This window comes from Camelus bactrianus, chromosome 11 (genome assembly GCF_048773025.1).
Source record: "Camelus bactrianus isolate YW-2024 breed Bactrian camel chromosome 11, ASM4877302v1, whole genome shotgun sequence".
NCBI classification, from domain to species: Eukaryota; Metazoa; Chordata; class Mammalia; order Artiodactyla; family Camelidae; genus Camelus; species Camelus bactrianus.
This window is the reverse complement of record NC_133549.1, coordinates 22,081,762-22,104,984: the sequence shown is the minus strand read 5'-3', so window position 1 is coordinate 22,104,984 and position 23,223 is coordinate 22,081,762. Positions and strand designations below refer to the sequence as shown.

General features: G+C 40.9%; 2 protein-coding genes across 18 annotated transcripts in view; one reads left to right on the top strand and one right to left on the bottom strand.

The window, feature by feature from the left end:
• The window catches only part of TEX36 (testis expressed 36), a 38,760-nt gene extending 24,609 nt beyond the window's left edge, over positions 1-14,151 (bottom strand). For 11 of the 14 annotated variants that reach the window (XR_012510057.1, XR_012510060.1, XR_012510059.1 and 8 more), the window contains exons 1-3: positions 13,925-14,151; positions 12,478-12,622; positions 628-3,524 (exon numbers count right to left, since the gene is read on the bottom strand). The gene's annotated coding sequence lies outside the window, so the exon portion shown is untranslated. Of the gene's footprint in view, positions 1-627; positions 3,525-11,461; positions 12,111-12,477; positions 12,623-13,924 lie in introns of those variants that run through there. The other 3 variants (XR_012510066.1, XR_012510068.1, XR_012510069.1) reach the window with 2 other exon arrangements.
• Positions 14,152-14,321: 170 nt separating this feature from the next.
• The window catches only part of EDRF1 (erythroid differentiation regulatory factor 1), a 35,672-nt gene continuing 26,770 nt past the window's right edge, over positions 14,322-23,223 (top strand). For 3 of the 4 annotated variants that reach the window (XM_010952744.3, XM_010952735.3, XM_045515073.2), the window contains exons 1-7: positions 14,322-14,563; positions 15,515-15,723; positions 17,413-17,479; positions 18,112-18,237; positions 19,281-19,405; positions 19,907-20,063; positions 22,937-23,038. In XM_010952744.3, coding sequence (XP_010951046.2) covers positions 14,456-14,563; positions 15,515-15,723; positions 17,413-17,479; positions 18,112-18,237; positions 19,281-19,405; positions 19,907-20,063; positions 22,937-23,038 — 894 coding nt within the window. In that variant the 5' untranslated portion in view covers positions 14,322-14,455. The remainder of the gene's footprint in view (positions 14,564-15,514; positions 15,724-17,412; positions 17,480-18,111; positions 18,238-19,280; positions 19,406-19,906; positions 20,064-22,936; positions 23,039-23,223) is intronic. The other variant, XM_010952752.3, reaches the window with a different exon arrangement.

Genomic DNA, 23,223 nt, shown 5'->3' with positions numbered 1-23,223 from the left:
CTGGCTTTTATCTCATCAGAGCTGAATACCTACCTGCCTGTGATGCTAGTATTATGCAAAACCACTGAGTGTCCTTATTCTGAGAAGAGCTATGCTCAAGTATTTAGGATGGACACATAATGGAATATTACCTTCCAAATATTCAGCAAGGAAATTATGCTCAAACTGATACATATGTAAATATATGCATAGAGAGATAGAAAGAAATATAGATAGATGGATGGATGGATGGATGGATGGATGGATGGATAGACAGCCATCTGACCGAGAGAGAAAGATGAACTCAGAGGAAGTTGATGTGACAAAATGTTAACAATAATGAGGCAAGGAATGCAGTATTCAGGTGTCCATTGTTCTGTTCTTTAGGGGGTTTTGTTTTTTTTTATAGTAGGTTTGAAATTTTTCAGAATAAAACAGAAAAAAAAAGAATCTGAGTAGCATAAAGATTTCCCAGCAGCAGCACTGAAAGCCAAAACCAGTAACAAGGGTGCCTTATAGGATAGTGAGCGATAATGATTTTTCGATCCAGGTTTCTATTCCCAGCCAGACTACCGACCCAAATAGGGAGGGTAAAACAGATGTATTTTTAACATGGGCAAGAACACAACAGTTTTATAGTCCATGTACCTTTTCTCCGGAAGCTGCTGAAAGGTGTGCTTCGAACAGCAGAGATGGGATGTGGGGAACAGTGGAGCTTGTTATTGGTAAACATGTAGCAGAACATTAAGGAAAACATAATGATGATAGTACCCAGAAACCTGAGCAAATATAAAATTGATGCCACTGTTAACTCCAGAAAAAAAAAAAAAAAAGTATTCCAGAAAACAGACAAGGGACTAGAGGGCGTCTGGCTCGGCAGTTGACGACAGTTGTAAAGTTACAATAAAGAAAACACTGTTTCACCAAAACTAGGGTGGGGGGGGGAGTGTGTACATAGAAAGGTAGGGAGTTGGTGATAATGAAGTCCTAGCCTGTCTGATTTCACATGTCTGAAAATTAAAAGATAATGTAAAAAAAAGTGATAAGTCAAGAAATAGCTGCCCCAAGCAATTGAAAAGAGAGGCTCAGATAGGTCTGTGTGCACTCATGTCCATAGCAGCGTTACAACAGCCAAAAGGTGCAAACCACCCAAATGTCCATAAGCAGATGAATGGGTAAACAAAATGTGGCACATACGTACAATGGAATATTATTCAGCCTTAAAAAGGACGTTCTGACAACTGCTGCAACACGGCTGAGTCTCAAAGGCATGATGCTCTGTGAGATAAGCCAGTCACAAAGGGACGGATACCGTGATTCCACTTATATGAGATACTCAGAAGCGGCAGATTCACAGAGACAGAAAACAGAACAGAGGTTACGAGGGGCGGGGGTGGGAGAGTGGAGAGCTATTGTTGAATGAGCACTGAGTTTCAGTGTGGGAAGGTAAGAAAGTTCTCGAGATGGATGGTGGTGCTGGTCGCACAACACTGCGGATGTGTTTAATGCCGCTGCGTTGCACACTTGAAAACGGATAAAATGGATAAAAAGAAATGTCTGTATAAGAATCGTATTTGAAGTTTTGGTAACCAACAGGAGAAACAGCCAGGAGTTGCCAGCCCTTGCCACCAGGAAGGGCTGTGGGGAGGTGGAGACGGGAGGGACGCAGCGAGAGAGCGCTCCTTTTCATGAGAGTACTTGATGCACTCCTTTACTTTTAAAAGTATAGTGTACCCATTCATATAGTGCTGACCGTGTGCCAGGCCTGCTTTAAATATTTCATGTACAAGCTCGTTTAATCCTCGTTTAGCTGTGAGGTAGGTGTCTGTTCCACGTTTTGCAGAAAATAAAACAGAGGTGGTGGGGAGGGCTCCAGCCCAGGCAGGCTGGATTCAGAGTCCCTGCTCTTAACTGTCCGACGTTGCTGCCTTTTCATGCACGCGTACTACTGTGATAAAAGGAAAAAATTAATTTGAAAATATGCTTGTAGATATATTTTATGTGCTAGTGTGAGAATATCAGATCCCTGGGAGTGAAAAACCCTCAATTTTTATAAAAGACAAAGCACAGCATTCAGTTCCTCACATGGGCATAAAAGCTATTAGAACAACACTGACACTGACATTCTGCTCATTTTACTCTGCAACTGAAGCACAGAAGCAAATGACTCGTCTTTGCATTATAAGTTTTAACAGGTCTCGCTGGTTTTGCAATCCCCCCGAATTTTCCCTCTCCTGTCCCTTGCCACAGTGATCATCACCATAATGGTACCTGTGGAACAAAACATGAGAAAAATGAGCACTGAGAGAGTAAATCAAGCTTCCTTTAGAAACAGAGGAAAGTAATTTTGCAGTTGAGAAAACATGTTGAAATATTATTTTAACAGTGAAAATAGTTATATCACAATTTTAAATTACATTTCCATTTGAAATGGAGTCGATTTGCACCACCTACTGGAACATACAGCTCTTATAGAGTCAGAGGTTTCAAAATTATTAAACCACTTTTAAAATTTTAGAGCTGCGTTCCTAGTTATCTTCAGGAGACCAGCCCCTTTGACACGCTGGAAACGCCAAATGCTGATTTACTTCAGGGACCATTTTCTAAAACAAACTTTCTTTAGAAGCCAAATTTAATCATCTAGCTAAAGTAACAAATTGTACAACCGCTTATAAAAATAAAGTGACTAAGCCAAATACATCAGCCAAAGGGATAAAAATGTAAATTAGAAGCAAAACTGAAATCAATGCACATGATCAGTCGCTAACTCACTATTAAAAAAGAGGATTCAAGCAGACAAATGGAAAATGGCAGGAAACAGAAGCAAACAGGATAATAAACAGAACATAACTCCACATTAATTAAAAAAAGAACTCGCCCAGTGAAAATTTGATTCTGTTTATATCCAAAGTAATAATCATCGTCATGGCTTAATTATAGCCGAACGTCAACACACAAAGTATTCACACTCACGTTCCTTGACGTTTTAAAGGAAACACAAACAAAAATTTCCATTTTTCATGACAAACTACTCCAAGCAATACATTTCTGAATACATAGTAGCAACATTTATTATTGTGTAATTGACAGAGATTCAGGAAAAAAATTACGTCTACAGAACCTACTATTCTAGATGAAATTGCTTTAGAATAGAAGCCTAAATATATTACATTTTAATTTCTTGAAACCTATTACAGCATTTCACTTATTTTATGGGTATTTTGTCTGAAAATTGATTTTATTTTTATATGTCAACTGAATTAGATGTCAACTAAATTAACTGAAGCATAAAATATGCTGGCAAGATACATTTACAAATACACACGGCAAAATGGTGTGCGCGTAACAAGAATCTGATTTAAACTCACAAGTACAGAAAGATCCCATGCGATGCGACCAGTTCATTCACAATCTTTGTTGTTGCAGGTGATTTGTGCGTGACAAGCCTGTTTACAGTGACAAATGCCACGTGCAAGGTTGCTGGAAGGTTTTTTCTTTCTTACTTTAGTTCACTGCTGGTGTGATTTCATTCTTAAGGTTCTCACCTGCATTAGAAATCCTGGGTTGTTTAATTTCTACCAGGTGAGCAGTCAGTCTCTTCCCAGACATCACATCCATGGACCCTAACCCTAACTCTAACCCAAAGGTTAAGGTCCACTCACCACCTCTCTGGAGATGACTCGGACTCTCACACCCTAGTCTGCAGCCCTGACCTCTTTTTACAGCCTGAGCGGTAAATCCTCCTGTCGGCTGAGTGCCCTCCCTGGTGTCCCAAAGGTACGCCATCCCATATGTCCCAAAGCCAACTCATAACCTACCCCTCCAGCCTCATCTTGTCTCAGTGTTCCCAGCTCACCCATCCCACTTACCCAACCAGGTAACCCTGATACCTATTTCCCTCTTGCCCCAATCCAGTCTCCCCAAAGCCCTGGCTGTTTTACTTTCTAAATCTCCCTGGAGCCTGTCTGCCTTTCTGCATCTCTATCATTATCCCACTGGTCCAGAGAACCATCATGTCTAGCCTCGACCAATTCAAGAAGGCGTAGCCTCCCTTACCCTGACCATGTGACTCCTTGTTCAAAGCCTTTCACTGAGGATACAGAGAAATTCCTTAACAAGCCCGCAGAGACCTTTCCTGGTCGGTGCCCACCCACCCCTCATCACGAGCTCCCCCTGAACCACCCCTTTTCTGTGCCTCACGCTGGCAGTGCCTCCCTCCTCTGATACCAGAACTTTGCCCACAATTTTTCCTCTCCCTGGAATTCTCCTTTCTCCACCATCTTGCCTAGTTACCTCCTCCCTGACCTTCCTGACTGCGTCAATGAGGACGTGCAAGTTCACATTTTAAGGAGAACTTATTTGAAAGTTTCTGTGTGCCCCCACTAAACTGTTTACACACCAGCTGCACACAGAAATGTGGAATAATTCACTCAGATCAGGGCTAGAGGGGTAGCCCTGGCTCTCCCCTGGCTACCCCCTCCCCACAGGGAGACAGGCCCACCCGGAGCTCCAGCGAGCCTGCCCTAATGGCTCCAAGCCTGCTTCCCAGGCCCAGCCCCCAAAGGACCTGGTGTTCGCCCCCGCTGTGCCCAAGGGATGGCCCAGGGGCATCTGTTAGAAGGATCAGAAGACAGAACATTTCAATAGTTTCCAAAGGGATGGCTGTGACGAAGGCATATTAACCAAGGAAGGAGAATAGGACGCATTTTATTTAATAATTTTTTGGCTTAATATATAACTTTAGATGTTTAGCCATAGGCCATGCAACCTCCATTTATAGTCTCCCCCAGACCCTGCAAAAACACACAAAACTCCCCAAATGGGCACAGGGTTGGCTTCGTGCGTATCTAAGAAGCAACTTTCTCTCTCATTTAGTATCAAGATCTGAAATCTCAGTTCATGGAAAATTGACTCTTAAAGTCAACGGAGAGGTAAAAATATGAAAGCCGAGACTTGGTGGGCACAAAGGGTGGGGCATGGGTGGCGTGAACTACTGAAGTCAGCCAGGGTTGAAAACACGTTCCAAAATCATTATATGGCAGCAATATATTAAAAATTATGTTCTTTGGATAGTGGGACAATGCATTTTCTTGCCTTTTGCATTCTGCTACTGTTTGAATTTTCCAACTTAAGTGTGCCTGCATTTGTAATGAAAACCTTATTCTTTTGAAAAGTCAAGTTACTATTCTGTTTCATTTAAAAAAACGTGAACATTTTGCCAAGTCTTCTTTGCTCTCTGTCACACGGAAGCAATGCTTGGAATTTTCTGTCCATGAATTTCACTGGCAGAGACAAAAAAAAAAAAATCCTGTATTTTCTCAGAACTCAGTGGAAAAAGACTATGGTTATACTTACAATTTATGTAGTGTGGGATAACAATAAGCTTCATTTATAGGTTTTAAAAAATGCATTGCCTGACTAGTGGAAGCAGGGTCCACTTTATTTCAGGCAGCTCCTTGAGTTTTCTTACATGACCCCCACTGCCTAACTTCCATTAAGCCCACGTTGATGTCTTTCAGTTTCCTAAGTGTGGTCTGGAGTTTGTTTTTCATAGCCATGCTCTAAAAATCTAGTTTTGGTTTTCCTTACTTAGAAATAAGTATTGTCTAGTTATTAACTGCCCACCCCTCGTTCCCCTATTCCTCCCCTCAAGCCTCATGAACCCTGTGTTCCAGCCAACTGGGTGACTCCTGTCCCCACACCTGCCTCAGCTACTCCCACCTCCACATTTTGCCAAGTGTTCTTCCTTCATCGTCCCACCCCATGCCCAGCCCTCCAAATCCCTTCCCAAACGCCTGGGACTCCAGCCCTTCCTGAGCTCCCTGCACCCTCACCCCTCCCAGCCCAGTGTGTGTGTCTCAAACTGGAGCATCCCCCACACCTGCATTCTTCCTCTCTCGGTGGCCATGTCCGCCTGCCATTACTGGGTACTTGCTACAGCCCTTGTCCTCCCCCTAGACTAGACGATAGGCCCTTGAGGTCAGGAGCCCTGTTCTGCTGATGTCCTTAACCCAGTGCTGTCCCTAGGACTGGATAAGTGTCTGTTGGGTGGAACTGAGTTAAGCATACACCATCTGGTCAGTCCCATCATCTCTCCCAGAACGGCTTAGGGCTTTCTTGAGAAAGGTGTCTTTCCATAGTCAATCCAGCAGACTTAAGACAGTGAAAAGACAGAAGAAAATAACTGGAAGAATGCAAAAGGGAGGATTAAGTTAAAAATGATTTGGGGTGGGGGAGGGGAGGGCTTAAGTGTTAGAGTGCATGCTTAGCATGTGTGAGGTCCTCAGTTTAAAACCCAGCACCTCCTCTAAAAATAAATATTCCTAATAATCCCCCCCCCCCAATTTTTAAAAAATGTTTCAGGATGAACTAATTTTAATACTAATCTGAGGAAGGGGAGGGTTCATGGAAGCAGACTGGATGGGATTGATAAGTCAAGGTGGGTGATGGTGATGGCTACCTATGGGGTTGTTTTGCTGTGCTCTCGGCTTAGGTATGTATTTGAAATTTTTGTGATGAAGGATTTGGAGAAGAAGGCAAAGGAGGAGCAGCAGACTCAGAGGGTACCCTGGGTAGAGGCCTGAGAGAGGAGTTGGGATGTGGGTCTCTCTCCCTCTGGGAACCATCCTTCCCGGTAGCAGCTCTCCCATCTGGACACGCCCCCCCATTCATTCATATGGTCCCTCCACACTCAGACCTTTGACCCAAGTAACACCATCCCAGGCTGTCTCTTGGGTAATGCCAGGGAGCATGGGAGCCCTCAGAGCCAGGCTCTACTTCAACTAATCCAGCTGGCAAACCCTCATCCGTGTGTGTGTTGTCACAACTGAGATCTTCTGGGACAGAAAGTCTTTGATGTTTCTTAAATCATATCAAGCAGGGCCCCTGCAAGAAAGAATCTGCTACGGGTCCCAGGAGATGTTCTGGTGGCAAATGTTCTGGAAGCCTTTCAGTGACAGTGGAGGCCAGTGCAGCCCACCTTCTGCCCAGAACCACTCCATTTTAAACGACTCCTCAGAAGGTCTTCCCTACGGCTGTGGTTCTCCCGTGAGCCACTGCACTCAGAGAATACACGTTCATTGCAGCCAAGATGCACAAAGCACTGTATTGATCGCACACTCTGGTCTTTCCAAAACAATTCGTGACATCCACAATGATCATGTCCAACCAGTTTTAGGGATAAAAAAAACCCGAGACCCTCCAAAGGGAGAGCTCCTTCCTGCGCTGCCCCTTCCCTACTTCCAGGCCTTTAAGAGAGAGATGTTTGTGATGTAGATGAGGCCAGTCCTTTTGCACAATGTTGACAGACAAGAGGAAGGTTCCAGAGAGAAATGCCACAGCAGCAAATGAATATAAATGATCCTTTTCCACTCTGTGTTTATAAAATGCCTTTTGTACCCAAATCTCAAAGCTCTCCGGGAAGCCAGGCTTTGACTGGCATTCCACTCAGGGTAACCGTGAATGGTCAGAGCCTCTCGAGTAATTTGTGATAAGAAAGAACCAAAGTCCAGACACTTTTAAAATGCAATAGTCTTGCCTTCTGGGTAGTAAACAAAAGTGTACAGATGGATAATGACATCTGTGGATTCTGGCTTCATTTTCTAAACAGAACAAAATGTAAATAAATATGTAAAACATTGTTTTAGGTGGATAACACCCATGGTTCATCCAATAGTTACCATTCTGCCCAACATTGTCCTTAGATGGATTCCATTACTGGGTGCCTTGTGCCTGCATCATGGTGAGAAGGTGAAATAGAGCTCGTCAGTGCGGACCAGGAAGGCAAATACAGAAATGTTTAGTAAAAAGGTCCAGTCGGCGGTTTTGACATGGGACAACTGTGCACTCAGTGACACCTTCCTTTGTTCTCACCACTGGAAGCTTCCTTGGAAATGCTTCATAGTTAAATGCTTCCTTAGGGTCTGCAAAGGCCAAGCCCTTAACTGGAAAGGCAGAGGCCTGCCTGAAGGACTGACCTGAAGGTTCACATGAGAATTCTTTCCTCCTTGCCCTCAGCCTGAGGTGCGTGCCCAGCAGGAAGAACCACTAAGGCTCCATCCAGCCGCCAGCGAGGTGCCTGCAGGGCAGTCGTTAGTGACTTGGGAACTGTTCCTAGGATTCATTTAGGGTAATAATCAGCTTCGGAGGATAAAACTCCAAAGACCTAAGAACGCTTCTGCTGAGGGAGTAACACCTAGCAGAGACAACCTGCCCCTACGATCTCTTGCAATGGATTCTGAAAGTCAAAGTTAGTAGCTTGCAAAAGAATTTGAAAAGAAACTCAGAGGAAGAAAATACTTCATCCAGTAACTAGAAAAGGAACTCCTTCAAATGCAGGCGAAATGCTTTCCAAATGGTTTCAAGTATTTTGCTTAGATGTTATTATCAGTCTACAGAACAGCAATTAAATACTTACCAAGAATAACTACATAAGATGTCTGTAAGCACGAATGCCTTGCTATTAAGCTGGTAAATTGTACATCAAGGTTGGCATTGTCTTATATACTAAAATTTTTCTACTCTTGTGAAATTAAAGTGCAAAGGAAAATATAGATCATTAACTTGATAACTATTCTTAAAGGGTAGCTAGCATGTGGTTTTTGGTTCTAAAAGCAGTGGTCTGTAAACTTTCTTATCCCACACCATTATTAGTTGAAAAAAAACTCTGAGCGTGTAGCCCCAATATATGCATATGTATTTATTTGTAGGTAATACACTAGCAGTAATACGTTAGCATAGCACGAAAGTAGAAAATGTTTAAAGTCTAAAACAATCAATATTTTACAGATTTTTATTTTATTTATTGACCATAAGCTAATTCTGCTCTCGCTAACATTTTTAAAAGATTAAAACAGTCTCTCTTTGTGACTCTTGGTTGAAAACTTTGTGATATAACAATGTGAAGTGTCTGTCTAAGTTCAGTACATTTTAAAACTTGGTTTTGACGGCTGTCATCGCTTAAAATATCTCAGAAGATAAGTAAACTAACTAGGAAGAATCACATGGCTTACCAACTCAAACTACTCACTCCAGTTGTATCCATAAACTATACAAAGGTTTAACTGAAATTTGGCTAAATTTCCACCTTCTTTTAAGTCCATCCACCCTACTTTGACAAACCAATTAAATGGTGTCAAGGAATAATTCAGAGATAGTTGTTTGACGTGTAATTTGTTTACTTGTACTTACACGAGGAAGAAAGGTCAGTTGACTGTTGTCATGGGACAAAATTAAAAACAGAATGTATAAAATAGAAGACAGAGGAAAAACCCTGCTGGCAGCTGAGAAGAGTGAAATGTGCAGGCACATTTTGGGGGTAAACAAATCATCTGGAGACAAAGAGATCAGTCTGAGCATTCTGAGTAGGCCAAGTAGAAGTTATCAAAAACACGAAAACAAAAACAAAAACAAAAAAAACAAAAAAAAAACAAAAAACGATTCTAAGAGGTGGATCCAAAAACTCTCCATCTGGAAGATTTTTAAAGGAGGTGAGAAATTTCAGTTTCTAAGTTTTGTGCAGATGTTAGTTTTTGTTTTTTTTAAATAAGCGACATGGCACTTTTAGCAACAAAATCACGTAACATTGGAAAGATTTGCAAACATCTTTTTTTTCAAAAATGCTCTCTCCATAGGATACAGTTCATTTGAAAACCAAAGACTTTCTCACTCATTATTAAAACATTGCCATTATCTTGAAGGAAAAGATCGAGTCTGTTTGTTTTTGTGAAACTCTCTCTTACAGCATCCCAATGACAGTTATCTGTCATCATGGAAAAGATGAGGAAATGTGGAATACTTTCAGAAAAAGAAAATATAGTAACTTGTTTTTTTAAGCTTGACGATACTTTTAAGTGTTTTGTCACAAGATGATCTGTGCTCTTTGCATGGTGTGTGAGATTTCCAAGGTCACCCTTTTGTTATATGATTACAAAACTCTGAAAAGATTCACCAAAAGGCCTTGTTTTGCCACCAAATTTTACCACATAGATGGCCTTTATGGTAGCCAAGCCACCCTATGCTGTGGTAGACTGCGCAATGGTTCACAGACACCCAATGTCCCTCCTTAGGGGAGCAAGTCTTCAGTGCCACCCGGATGCTAAGTTTGGCCATGTGTATCATTTTGGCCAAAAAAAGTGAGCAGCAGTGATGTTTGTCACTTCTGACCAGAAACTTTAGGAGCTGGTTTATGGTTCTGCAATCTCTTTGTCACACCACCACTCCAACTGGCAGGGCACCAGATCCAGGTTGCCTCAGCCTGGGTCTGGGAGTAAAAATTACCTGGACTAGTGAAAGGATGTCCCAAATGTCACATGGGACACACCTTTGCTAAATATTTGGGAATTCTCACTCTAAATTTTTTTTTCACTGTTTATCTGTAATTGATTTTACCTGGCACCCCTCATTGTACGTCACTGACATTTGTTTCGGCTGCATAATCCGATCTTACTTGACTGATACACCAGCTGACCACGGCCCAAGGAAGGACATCTGTGCCAACCTGTATATTAAGTATTAGTAAGGGTTAATTTTGCCTTTACTTTTCAAATTAAAACAAAAACAAAACAGAAATTACAGTTCTTCTATACTGCAGGGGATTGTGTTTGGAGATCACTGTCCTAAGGTGTGGTCTACAGGCCAAGGTTGTCAGTCACTAGTAAATCACTAAAAATGTGGATTCCTCCACACTGCCCTAGAGAAACTGACTTAGAATCTGGAGGTGGCTGGAGAATCTGCTTACTTAACAAGTTCCTCGGGTGATTCTGAAACATTAAAATTCCCCTAAAAGGCGTTCGCAATTTAAATTTTAAAAGGCTAACAGCACTAACTAGTACTCAGAGACCTGCCTGTGCTATTGAACTAGCTTTGTATGACGTTCAACAGGTCAGTTCTACTCTCCTTTCCGGACTGCACTGCTCTCATCTAAAGAGGGATGCACTGGCTCCGATCATCTCCAAGCTCTCTTCCAGCCAAAGTCCAGCACCAGGAGTCAGAAAATCAGGGCCTTTCGAAATCAAGCAGGCATAGTACACAACTGAGGCTGGGTAGGTTAAGGCACTAGTTACGGAGGGGACTGGGGGCAAACAGAGGGTCTAAGCCCCAGTCTAAGTGCTCCGTGAGTGTTCCCTCTTCTGTTCAGGAACTGGAGGGCCCTGCGCACATCTACCTTACCTGTAACTGTACAAGTTTTTGAAAAGATTTCTCACGTTGCTTTGGAAAACACTGCGTGCACTGAGTAACTAAATGAATTTAGAATTGACTAGCATTTCTCTGAAATCATCATGGGTGCTGGGAGGATTTTGGTAAGCGGAGAAAGTCTAACGTACAAAGTGTTTTAGAATGAAACACACCGTGGGAACACTAACTTCAATAATTAATAACATTGACACTGCAATATTTTGGAGATACTTCATTAGACAGTTTTAGCTTTGGTTCTGCAAGATTAAAAAAAAATATATATATATATGTATATATATATATATATATATATATATATATATATATATATATCCTGGAGCCAACAATAGTGTTTTTACGTCTCAAACATTTGATAAGCATTTAAAAAGCCTCTTGGCACCATTCATTTTACCTGCATTGCCTAAGGGCTGAAATAGTTCTATGGGCTGGTGCTGCGCTGCTGTTGGTAAAACTGAGATGATCAGTTGGGACATTAACCCTGAGGAGCTCACCATCAGCAAGGGAGGCAGATACCAACAGGTAATTGTTCTATAAAGGCGCAAGCGCAGGATAAAGCTACAGACAAGTTCTGGCAACAAAGAGAGGGACTCCATGGGTAAGGAGCTGGAGGTGTTAGGAGAGACTTATTAGGGATGATTCCTGAGATGGATGAGTCTTTAGGAATAAACCAGGTGAGGAAGGGAAAGGTATTCTAGGCAGAGGAAAAGCACCAGCATACATAGACTTATGGGACCACTTGCTGAAGCAGCAAACGAGAAGCAGTTCATTCATTCAACAAATATTTCTTAACAGCATCAGGCACTGGAGAGGCAGGTAAACACGTGAGTGTGCTGACTGGTTACAAGATTCAGGACAACTGCACCTCCAGGGCAGAGCAGGGCACAGATGATGAGCGGGGCTGGGAGCTGGGGGCAGGGAAGGAGGGGAAGGCAGAGCTGGGAAAAGATAAAAATGAACAAAAAGAAGTATCCTAAAATGTGAAACTCTGGAAGTAATGACCCATGTTTTCATACCTTGTATTTCAATCATGTACATTAAAAACATGATTAATAACTTTAAAAAAAAAAACCCACAGCACATAAACATTTTTGAATAGGGTAAAGAAATTAAAAAGAATATATAAACTTTGTATAATTCAGATGTGCTCAGTTTCTCCTGCCATCAGGGACCACCCACTGAAATCTCTCTAGTCCCAGCCCTGTGAGAGGCCCCAGGAAACCTGGTCCCTCCTCAGGTTTCCCTCCACAAGTGGATCCTGGGAGCCCCTGGTTCCCCTAGACTGATGTCTCCTTTGCTGCTCACCTCCTTTTCTTGCTGAGTTTCTGGCTCTCTCTGTCTCATTCTTCTCCGCCTTTTCACAGGCTGTTTCCAGCACATTTTCTCTCTAAGCATCATCAAGACGGGTTCAGGCACTTACTTCTCAAGAGGACTGCAACATATCTGAGTCCTGAAAAAAGAATTACTGCCACCTCAGGAAATCCCTTCTTACAAGGACAGAATTATACAACAAAACAACAGAATTTAAAGACTATTAGAAGCTAAATTATATATGTAGAAAAGCTTAATAAAGTGACATTTTACTATAAAATAATGAATAATTTGAAAGAGAAAAAGATTTAAAGGATAAATTTTAAATCACTTCATTTTACCACTCAGATGTTTTTATGGACATTGACACAGAAATAGACATTCGTAAAATTAAGACCTTCTTACATATTTGCTTTAAATTTTTATCACTTAATGTGGTGCATAATTTTATAGTATAGGTACATTTAACATATCATGTGCAATTTAAATGTTCTTGAATACTCTTGAAAAGTAGTTGCACGAGTTAATGGTATTATGTACCAAAAACAGACTTAACTACCCTCCTAATGTTATTTGTGTTCAACTTTTTACCATTATGTATAATAATGTATTACTTGCAAAAAACAAAAAAGACCTAGGTATAAAATACAAACAAAATTACAAATATCAAAATCAATACATGTTGATTTGTGTCTACAAAATGTGCTATTCTAGTAAATTCATTGTTAAACATAAGAATGTTTTGTGACACTTGAAAACAATTTGTAAGCTGAGTCTGCTGACAGTCACAAGGACTTCTAAATATGCAGATAATTAGTGCGTTATCAGAGTCGAATGTAAATTACAAATTGAGATAGCCAATAACTGCAAAGGCAAAATTAATTTTTTTTAAAAGTTCAGTATTTTACTGCAAACTTAAACAGACTTTTTTGAAGGATGTGTTTGCATTTAATTACGTTTGACTTGATATGGGTGTTGGCTCAGGGAATAAGAGAACCTAGCACCTTCAAAGCTTTAAATTGGCCTTGGCTATTTCTCTACCTCTTTACTACTCAAAGCACTGGCATCATCTCCGGGGGTGGGGGGTGTCTGGTAGAGATGCAGAAGCTCAGGCCTCTCCCAGAGCAAATGAATCAGAATCTACATGTTAACTAGACTCCCAGGTGTTTCCTGAGCATTTTACCACTGGAGAAGTCCGTGGACCACTGGACGCCCTTTGCTAGCTCCTGGAGCCAGACAGTCAGTAAGCAAACTCTGCTCCTTCGGGGAGCCACTCCCCCCGAAATCCATCCCTTCAGCAAAGGCGGAGGGCCTCGTCTGCACCGCTCTCCCCGCGGAGCCCCGCCGCTCCGACACTCGGGACCGCGAGACCCGCGCACGCATTGTGATGCGCGGACAGGACGCCGAGTCCGGGCGGGCTCGAGTCTGGACTGCCCCTCACCTGGGAGTGTCTCCCTTCCTTCCTGGCTCTGGGAGCCCGTCTGTAAATCGAGGGGGCCCTGACAGCTGAGGAGGGAAGGCTGCTAACCCTTCACTACTTTATATAAAAAGAGTCTCTGGTTACACCAACAGCAGCTTCTCCCCGCCCACGAAAAGGACCGCGGCTCACTGACTAAAACCAAAGCTCGAGTCCCCGAGACCTGTTTGCCAACAAAGACCGGCGCGCAAGGGGTGGAGCCTAGTCGTCAGATAACGCGAGAGTTAGCTTCCTGAAGAGACTCTGACAGACGCAGGCGCACTACAGTTCCCGCCCCCTCTGCGAAGGTGGCGTCTACCGGGGGAGGGGCGGCCGGGCCTCTAGCACAAAGCTCGCGAGATTTGAACGAGACGGAGTCGCTTCTTCCTGTCAGAGGCCGGAAGTGCGGAGTGTGGGGTGTTTCTGGCGCTGTTCTCCCGCGCTGCGGGGCCCGGGTACCTGTCCCGGCTTCTCAGGTAGAGCCTCTCCTCGCCTCCCCTCCCCTGGACCGAGGTGATGGGGGACTCCAAGGAGGCCGGGGCTGAGGCTCCGCCGGCCGGGGCCGCTGCTCGAGGAAGGCTCAGCCTCCTGTCCCAAGGAGACTCCGAGGAACCTTCTGCACAGGTGAGTCCGCCGCGGGGCCGAACCTGCAAGGCTCCAGGGGCTGCGGGCCTGCTCCATCCGGAAGGAATGTCACGGTTCCCGGCGGCTTCTGGCGCCTTCTCCACGACTTCCGCAGCGCCCAAAAGGGAGTGGAAGTCTGTGTGCCTGTCGCCAAGTATTCAGGTATTTACTTGCAAGTCATTCGTATCAGAAACAGTCCTGGCTTCCCACTCGGCGACAGGTGCGTTGGACAAGGTCTCTGCTGTCAGGGAGGGTAGGTGTAAATATGTAGTTCCAAAATTGGCATAGTTGTCAAAGCTGGAGGGAGAAAAGAGGGAGCTCACCGAGATGGGACTGAAGGATGCACAGTGTTTGCCAGGCCGAAAATGCACTGCTTGGAAGAAGGTTAGAATAGTTAACTCAGACCCTGAGCTTGCTCGGGGGTGGGTGTGCCAGAGAAAATTGTGAGGCTCCCCCAGTGACTTTCTATGACGTTAGATGTTCAGAGTATTTCTGTAATAAACTGATAAATTACTAAACGCTTACTTTAAAAAGGCCCAGATACCTGACTACAAACTGCTTTCTAAATGATGTATATTACTGAAATTAAAATATACCTTTAATACTGAACAGAGGTTTTAAGTTTTGCATTTAGTTAAGGTGATACTGTTGATTCCTTGATTTCTGCTTCTGCATTTTCTATGAATGTTTTAAAAGATTGGTTGGCCTGTTTCCTAGCTAATAACCATAACCATCACACTCCTTGAGTCATCTTTTTTCTTTGAAATTATGTGAGTGCATGTTATTAAGTAAGTGTTAAAATGTATGCTCGCCTTTATGAAGTGCTGTTCGTAACATGCAGCATACGATCTTGTAAGCCTAATGTGGGTGGTGTTTTGTTTTCTTTTTATAAAGGCGAGGTTTCTCATTCCTAGTAGTGTTCGTTAAAGTATGACTTAATGTGTCAATCAGGGATCAGCTTTATTTCTCGGAGGCAGTGAAGTAAAGAGCCGAGCTGTGGTGAAATACTCTTCTGCCCCTCCTCGGACGGCATTTGCTCGCCTCGAAGAGAAAACAGACTTGAAACTCCCACCTGCCAACTGGTTACGAGAGAGTGCCAGACTAGGACCAGCAGGAACTACCATTCTTGGCAATAGTAAGAAAAGCAAGCCATTTTCAAGGTAAATATTAATTGATGGCATTTTTAGCTGTCCCTCAGCCCTCCCCTTATATCTAATACTTGCTTTTCAGTTTAATTTGTAATGCTCAACTTGCCGAGATTTCACTTTGGAGAAATATTATATTTGACTTTCAGAGTTCTTTTTTCTCCTGATAATAGGATTGTATTATAATACGAAGCTATGAATTGTATATGCGTCTTCCAGATCTGCATCATGTTATTAACAAAGATGAGTTTTAACCACTAAAATTCAATCAGCTATTTTAATTTTAGCCAATTTACATGCCTTCTGAATATGTGAATACAGAGAATCAAGGTGGCATATGACAGGAAAACCGTTAACACTGCTTAATCTGTCCTGTGGAAGTTTTCATTAAATGGTGGTGGATGGTCTGGTCTGAAAAAGCAGTGATGTAGAAACCCAGCATGCTGGGTGATGTACACCCTTGACTTTGATCCTTGCTGGAAATTTTGCCGGTGGTATTTAAAGTTGAGAGTGGCTTGGAGTCTTATAGAGAAAAATGTACTAATGTCTGTATTCTTGTAAGCCATTTAATGTGTCGGGTTCTCTTTTTTCCTCTCAGTGATTGAACCTAAAATATTTCCACGTAACATATAGCAGGAGCCATAAATACATTAATACTTTATGTGCCAGTAGTTTGGAAATTATCCTAATGCCTCATAAGGTAAATGTTGTATTTGCAAAATGTTGTTTGTTTGTAGCATTATTTAGACTAGAAAAAAATTGGAAGTAGCCCGCATATCTTCTTTTAGAAGAATGGCTTAATAAATTATATGACAACACAATTAAATGTGAGGTGATTTAAATGGTTATCATATTGACTGTGTACAGCCACTGGGCTAAGTACTTTATGTGTTTATCTCATTTAATTTTCACAACAATACTCTTGAGTTTGGTACTGTTAACCGATTTTTATGTGGAAAACTGAAGCTTAGAAAGGTTAAGTAACTTGCCTGGACCACATGGTAAATCATCAGCATGCTTTGAAGTGAGGCAGTGTCCTGACTCAGGATACTAGGTCAGTATCCGGACTCTTTGCCACTTACCAACTGAAGAATGGAGATGTCAGCTGCTTTTCAGGCTTGCAAATTATAGATGTGCCTCACATGGTACCTGGCACAAGCTGGGTGCTCATTTAGCTTTTTTCCCTCCTTCTGGTTGAATTGGTGTCACGTGCATTTTTTTCTCATATTTTTTTTTACAGGGTGTTAGTCTATATCAGTGGGAACAAAATCTCAGAGACTAAAATCCTGATAAATGTTCCTGTTGCTATTTTGCTTATCTCCCCACCTGAAAAGAGTAATTATCTCGAACTGTTTTCTATTGTATATTTTTTAGATTTCATGACTACAAAAATAAAAATAATTGCTGTTTTTATTCTAAGTATTTCCTATTTAATTGCTTCTAATGATTATATATGATTATATGTATTATTATATATTCTCTATGTTATTAAATCCAAGATGTCATTGATTTTGTCACCCCATTATTTTATATAGCACTAAGAAGGAAAAACTTGCCAATTTAATTGGTGATTGGCATACTGATTTCAGGATGTTCGAATGTGCAAAATGTGCATCCCAGCAGTGATAAAATATAGTATTCTGTTATAAGCAATACCTGCACCTCCATGAACATGACCTTTGTGGCCTTTGTTTCCTCCGTTAGCTTTGGAATGGCATACGACTTTATTGATTCAGTGGGAAATGACGTAGATGTTGTCTCTGACTCTGAAGTAAGTGTCCTTATTGCAAATATAATTGAGATATTTGTGTTGGGTGGGGATTTATAGCATGCTCTGTTCTGCAGTCTTGAAAAGTGAGTGATGAAATAAGATTCAACTGTCTGATTATTGAATACCTTTTTTATTTAAAGTAATACTGTTTACCACATCTTTCCTTAAAGAGGAGGGAGCAACCCCCAAAACGCTGACAGTGGTAATATTAACATTGATGGTAGCATTTTAATAATAGCAAATATAATGTTAGGTTGTGTAATGTTACCAGTTGAGAATTAGAAATGATACCTCCAGTAAAATCTATTGTTCCTTAGTTGGTCAGTTTTATCTGATATGCTAAAAGCCTGGGTCAGTGTGACCTGTACATATTTTATGAAATTCCATTATGTGAAAATAAATCTTTGACTGTCATTTACATTAACACAGGGTGACTTGTAAAATGTAGGTGATTCTGGTTTTAAAGCTCTGTCTTCCACGTGTTTGTAGGTAGCTCTTTGTGTAAAGTACAGTTTATATGACCTTAAGGAAATAAAGTTTATTATGCTTTAAAATTGAAGTTAAAGTTTGAAAGATTCCAGATCATACTAAAAAGGTCCTTCTAAACTGTTTGTCCTCTTAACTTTTTTAAGAACATAAAAAAGCTCCTGAAGATTCCCTACAGCAAGTCTCACGTGAGCATGGCCGTGCACCGCATAGGGAGGACTCTCTTACTGGACGAGTTAGATATTCAGGAACTCTTTATGAGATCATCTCAGGTAATGCTTTTTGTGAAAAACAACCAGAGGAATACTATTTTAACAATTTAGGTGTACTAGAAATGTGGTTTTGTTTCAAAGAAAGCCAAAGTGGAAGTGTGTTTAAAGTACTTCAACTAAGAAATGAGAAGCTTCCCTGAAGTTAAAGCAGCTTTAATAAAGGAAAAAAAACAGAAAAGAGAATGGGGAAGAAACTTACTGTAGTGATACTGGCCGCCAGGATTCTTACAAGGAAAAGGGTGAAGCCAGTGAGGAAAGTTGTGAAAAATCTGATTTAAGGGACTAGTTTAAATTTTTGAAAAATCCTTTGATGTCACCATTAAAGAGATTCTCATGAAACGTGGCTGCCCAGAAATGTGAAAAATGTTATAAAAAAAATTATTCCTATGAATATAGTTACTAGAATTAATTGGTTCTCTTAAAGCAGAGCTTCTCAAACTGTATGTTGGTAAATGACTATCTTCCCAGTTTTATCAGACTGTGCTGAGGATGGATACTTTTGTGAAGTATAATAATGTTGCAGTTTCTCGGTGCTTACTCTGCATTTCTGTGTTTACCTTGCCATTGAGCATAGTTCACATTCCTGCCAGTGCCATAGGCTGCACTTAACAGGGTTCCTGTGATGCTTTGATAAAGGAAAATGAGTTACAGTGATTTAAGTTGACATTTAAAATAAATGTTTTTCCCTTTGGAAAGACCACAGTTCGCTTCATCGTGTATGTACTAGCCGCTGGGCAAGGTCTTGAGACTCACAGTCCTTGCTATAAATGTACAAACAGTATGCAGAGTGGGATTTACTCCAAATACCGAAGAACAGGTTGTGGGGAAGGGTCACCTCTTCTAGTCTGGCTTAAGAAGAGGAGGAAGACAGGGATATTTCCTGAAAGAGGTGATAAGAACTGAGTCTAGAAAGATAAGTGTTTCATGAGTATGTGTTTCTGAAACAGTATTCAAAAAAAAAAATTTCCTGTGAGAGAGCAATAGGTAACACATTGTTTTGACTGCAAGTTTGTTCTATTTATCAATTTTTTATGTTTAATCAGACTGGTGATTGGACATGGTTAAAAGAGTTTTATCAAAGACTTATTGATCAGAAGTGGCAGAGGAAGAAAAAAAGCAAAGAACACTGGTATCAGAAGGCTATTCTTTCCAAGTTTTTGTATTACAGGTACTTGGCTACTTGTTTATTTTTTCTCTTAAGAAGAGAAATGAAATTCTGATCTAAAACTTAATATGAAGCCAGTGAAAGTAATTTATGTTTTGCCCATGTTATTGTTTTATTTGTTTATTTTATTGACATATAGTTGATTTACAGTTTGCATTAGCTTAGGGCACAAATGATCTTATAAAACAGAAACAGACCCACGGACATAGAAAACAAACGTATGGTTATCAAAGGGGAAAGGAGGGGAGGGATAAATTAGGAGTTTGGGATTAGCAGATACAAACTACTGTATATAGAATAGATAAACAAGGTCCTACTGTGTAGCACAGGGAGCTATATTCAGTAGCTTGTAATAGCCACTGTTATTGTTGACATTTATCCTATATTCCTTTTTTAATGAGATTTATGCTCGATTATAGAATCTAGTTTTTAAAAACCTCTGGGCTGTTGCATAAAGTTACTGTTAGTAACAATGTGGTATTTTTTTATTCCTGATTTGGCCAGTATCAATGGTGATGGAGCCGCTCAGCCTGTCCCGTCTGCGGCAGAACAGCAGGAACCGTCCAGTTCCGATCAGACGAACGATTCTGATGGGGCTTCGTGGCCTGCCCCCTTTGAAATGCCTTCTTCAGTCTCTGAAGATCCCAGTGCTTCCAGTCAGGTTAGTTAGTACGTACGTGCTAACTTATTTAAGAAGACAACACCAATTATCTTGTTAATAAAAATAGACCAATGGGAATAAAAAATATTCTGTCAATTTATGTCTTCGCAATTAGAAAAAAGTACTTTTCTTAGTTTTTCAGTATGGAATTCACAAGAGATATTATGAATAACTAGGTCAGATTTTTTTCAGTTGAATAATTCAAAACATTTGAAATAGCTTATCAGTATGCTTATCAATACTGAGATTATCTCTTGAAAGTTATATATATATATATATATTTATGTATATATAAAAATACAGTGGCATAGTAGATTTAAACTACAGAAATATTAAATGCCCATCAGATATTGAGACTCACAGGCCTGTCTGTCGTTTAAATCCTGACCTACCTTAACTTTTAGTTAGATTCTTAGGCCTAAAATAACCCTGAAGGTTTTCTAGATGAAGTTCTGAAACTTAACCTACATTAATGTTATTAAGCTTTTAGAAGGGAAGAGAGAGTAAGATACGTTATCTGTTTTGTGTCTTACACTCTTGGTTTTTTCTTATTCTTTGTTTTTGCCCTTATTGTGTCTATCAGGGAATAAAGTATCTCCATAGATGTGAATTGTGCATGTCTATTTTCAGGAAAATATATTGACAAATTCAAGGAAGGTAAAAATAAATTCTTTAACTTTAAAACCTTTAAATTTTGTTTTTCCTCTTGCTGTGTGTTCTCACACATTGAATGCTGTTTGTCCAGATTGTTTCTGTCCTCACAGAGTATAGGGTTATAGGAGGCAAATACATTTAACTTCATTTTAGTTTTAGTAGGTTTTCAGGTAGAGATGCCTCATTAAACTATATAGTGAACTTAAATTTTTTGCAGAGTTGGGAAAACTGTAAGGAAATGGAAGGGAGTAATTACCATGTAAATCCACAGAGTGAGAACTTTAGGAGGTGGGGGTATTTAATGGATGAGAAGGGCGTGGGTGCTGGGTGCTAGCAGGGCCCCATGTTGTGACCTGGGTTGTGGTTACATGGGTGATTTGCTTTGTAGTTAGTCATTATGCTATATTCTGTATTGTTTGTTTTATGGACTTTATATGTGATTGTATTTCACTAAAGGAGTTGTAAAAAAATTATTTAGTATTCCTAGACTTCAAAACACATACATTCCAAAAAAACCACGTAATAGAAATACTGGTTTTCTACCACCCATCTCCCCCTTTATCAGCCTCATCATTCTCTTCTTAAAGGGTTACTGTGAGAAACCTTGCAGGCTTTTGAGAATCTGTAGACTTGCACGTGGAGGAAGTGAACTGGTATCTATTTAATGCCTCTTATGCCATGTGCTTTATGCCGTGTGGGGTGTGTAAGTTTTTTTCATCCTTGGAGCTGTATATGTATTATGTTGTTGATATCATTTTACAAATAAGTAAATAAAGTTCATATAAAGTAGATGTTTATCTGTGGTCACACAGCTGGTTAAGTTCAAGCTGGGGTTTAAACCCTGATCTTCCTGACCTCAGAGGTTTGTTCTCACAGTGGCACTCCACCGTGTCCCTGGATTCCACACATTTAGAAGGCCCTGTAAGCAGTTAGGTTGTCTTAGCAATGGCATATTCCTAAACAGAGCTAGCCTGCCTAAAAGTAATCTTTTACAGATTATTTTTTATAACATTTGTCGCCTAAATTTCAACATATAGAGATTTATTTTTGTTAGTAAGCTATCACCTTGCAAATTCTTGCTTCCAAAACTAAAATGTAAGACAGTTTGAGGCCTGTGTTAAGCAGTAATAGAGTTTAGATAGGTGCCTGTGGTATGGCCTTGGAGCCAAAGCTTCATTGAGAACATTACAGCCCAGAGCCCAAACTCCCGCTAAAGTAACTACCTGGCAAATAGAATCTGGGGGATTGGTCCATCGGTTGATAACTTGTCTGTTTAAACAAATAATATAATCAGATGAGGTTCTTTAAGGAGAAGACAAGACATAGCAAAAGCACTGAAGATCCCCCCACCCTCCATGCTTGCAGTCATACATTCTTACTTTGCAAGCAGGTGCTAAGCCTTGTTAGCTCACAAGTAAGAATAAGCAACACGTATACATGTCCATGTGTGCACACATTTGCTTGCTCATCTTGGTTTCAAATAGTCTTTTTTAATAGCGGCTGCCCTAATGGTTGGAAAATTGAGTGGTGGATTGAGTTTACCCTGTGTCAAAGGTTCCCCTTCCTATGTGTTTTCCAAAATGTATTCCACAGAATGTAATAAGAGTAAAAAGTGTTACGAGATCGAATAAATTTGAGAACATTGCATTATACAGAGGTAAAGTGGGTTTTTCCACTGCAGGTCTTCTTAGAAGCCTTATATGGTAGTAAGTATTGTTCCTATCCAAAAGCAAATCCCTTAGCAAGCAGTGTTTTTCAGACTTGACTCAGGAAATTTTTCACCGAGTACCCCAGGAGCTAGACTTCTGTGAAACACACGCTAGGAAATGTGACCCTGGAGGCTCTCCTGATGACCAGTGTCTCAAAAGTATGACTGAAGTTTCTTAGACACCTTTTAACTCAGTAGAGATGGGGTGGGCTGAAAGGGCAGTGCTCTTCACGGTCATCCAGAAGATAGTAAAATAAAAAAAAACTTCGAAAATTTAAAATCTTTAGTCTTTTTTATTTGAGTAAGATCTGAACGTGATTAGCTTATGACAGTAGCTGTGATAATTAAGAGCTGAAGGATGCCACTGAGTGATGAGAGTTAGTGATCTGTATTAGTCCTAATTCACCAGAGTGGATCCGAGGTGTGTGCTTTGAATGTTTGGATGGTACAGTAGGCCGTTTTTAAGAAACTGTGGCAGCGGAGTCACTCCTTCTCCTTGCACTTTTCACAGGGAAGTGAGCCTCTTGAACCCTCATACATAGTGGGGCATGTGGCCTCAGCACCTAAAGAACAAAACCTGACTACTTTATTCAATGACGGGGAGAACAGTCAGGTACGCTTCTCCCGGTGTCCAGGTCGAGACACCGAGTCCCCAGCCTGCTTCGTCGTTTAAAAACTAGTCTAAATTGGAATTCATAGGGGAAAAAATTCACTTGATCCTGAAAGTCTCTTGCTAAACATCTCTGTGATCTTGTAGCTCTGGCTTTAGTTTACTTTGTCTCCTTTGTCTTTTCCTTT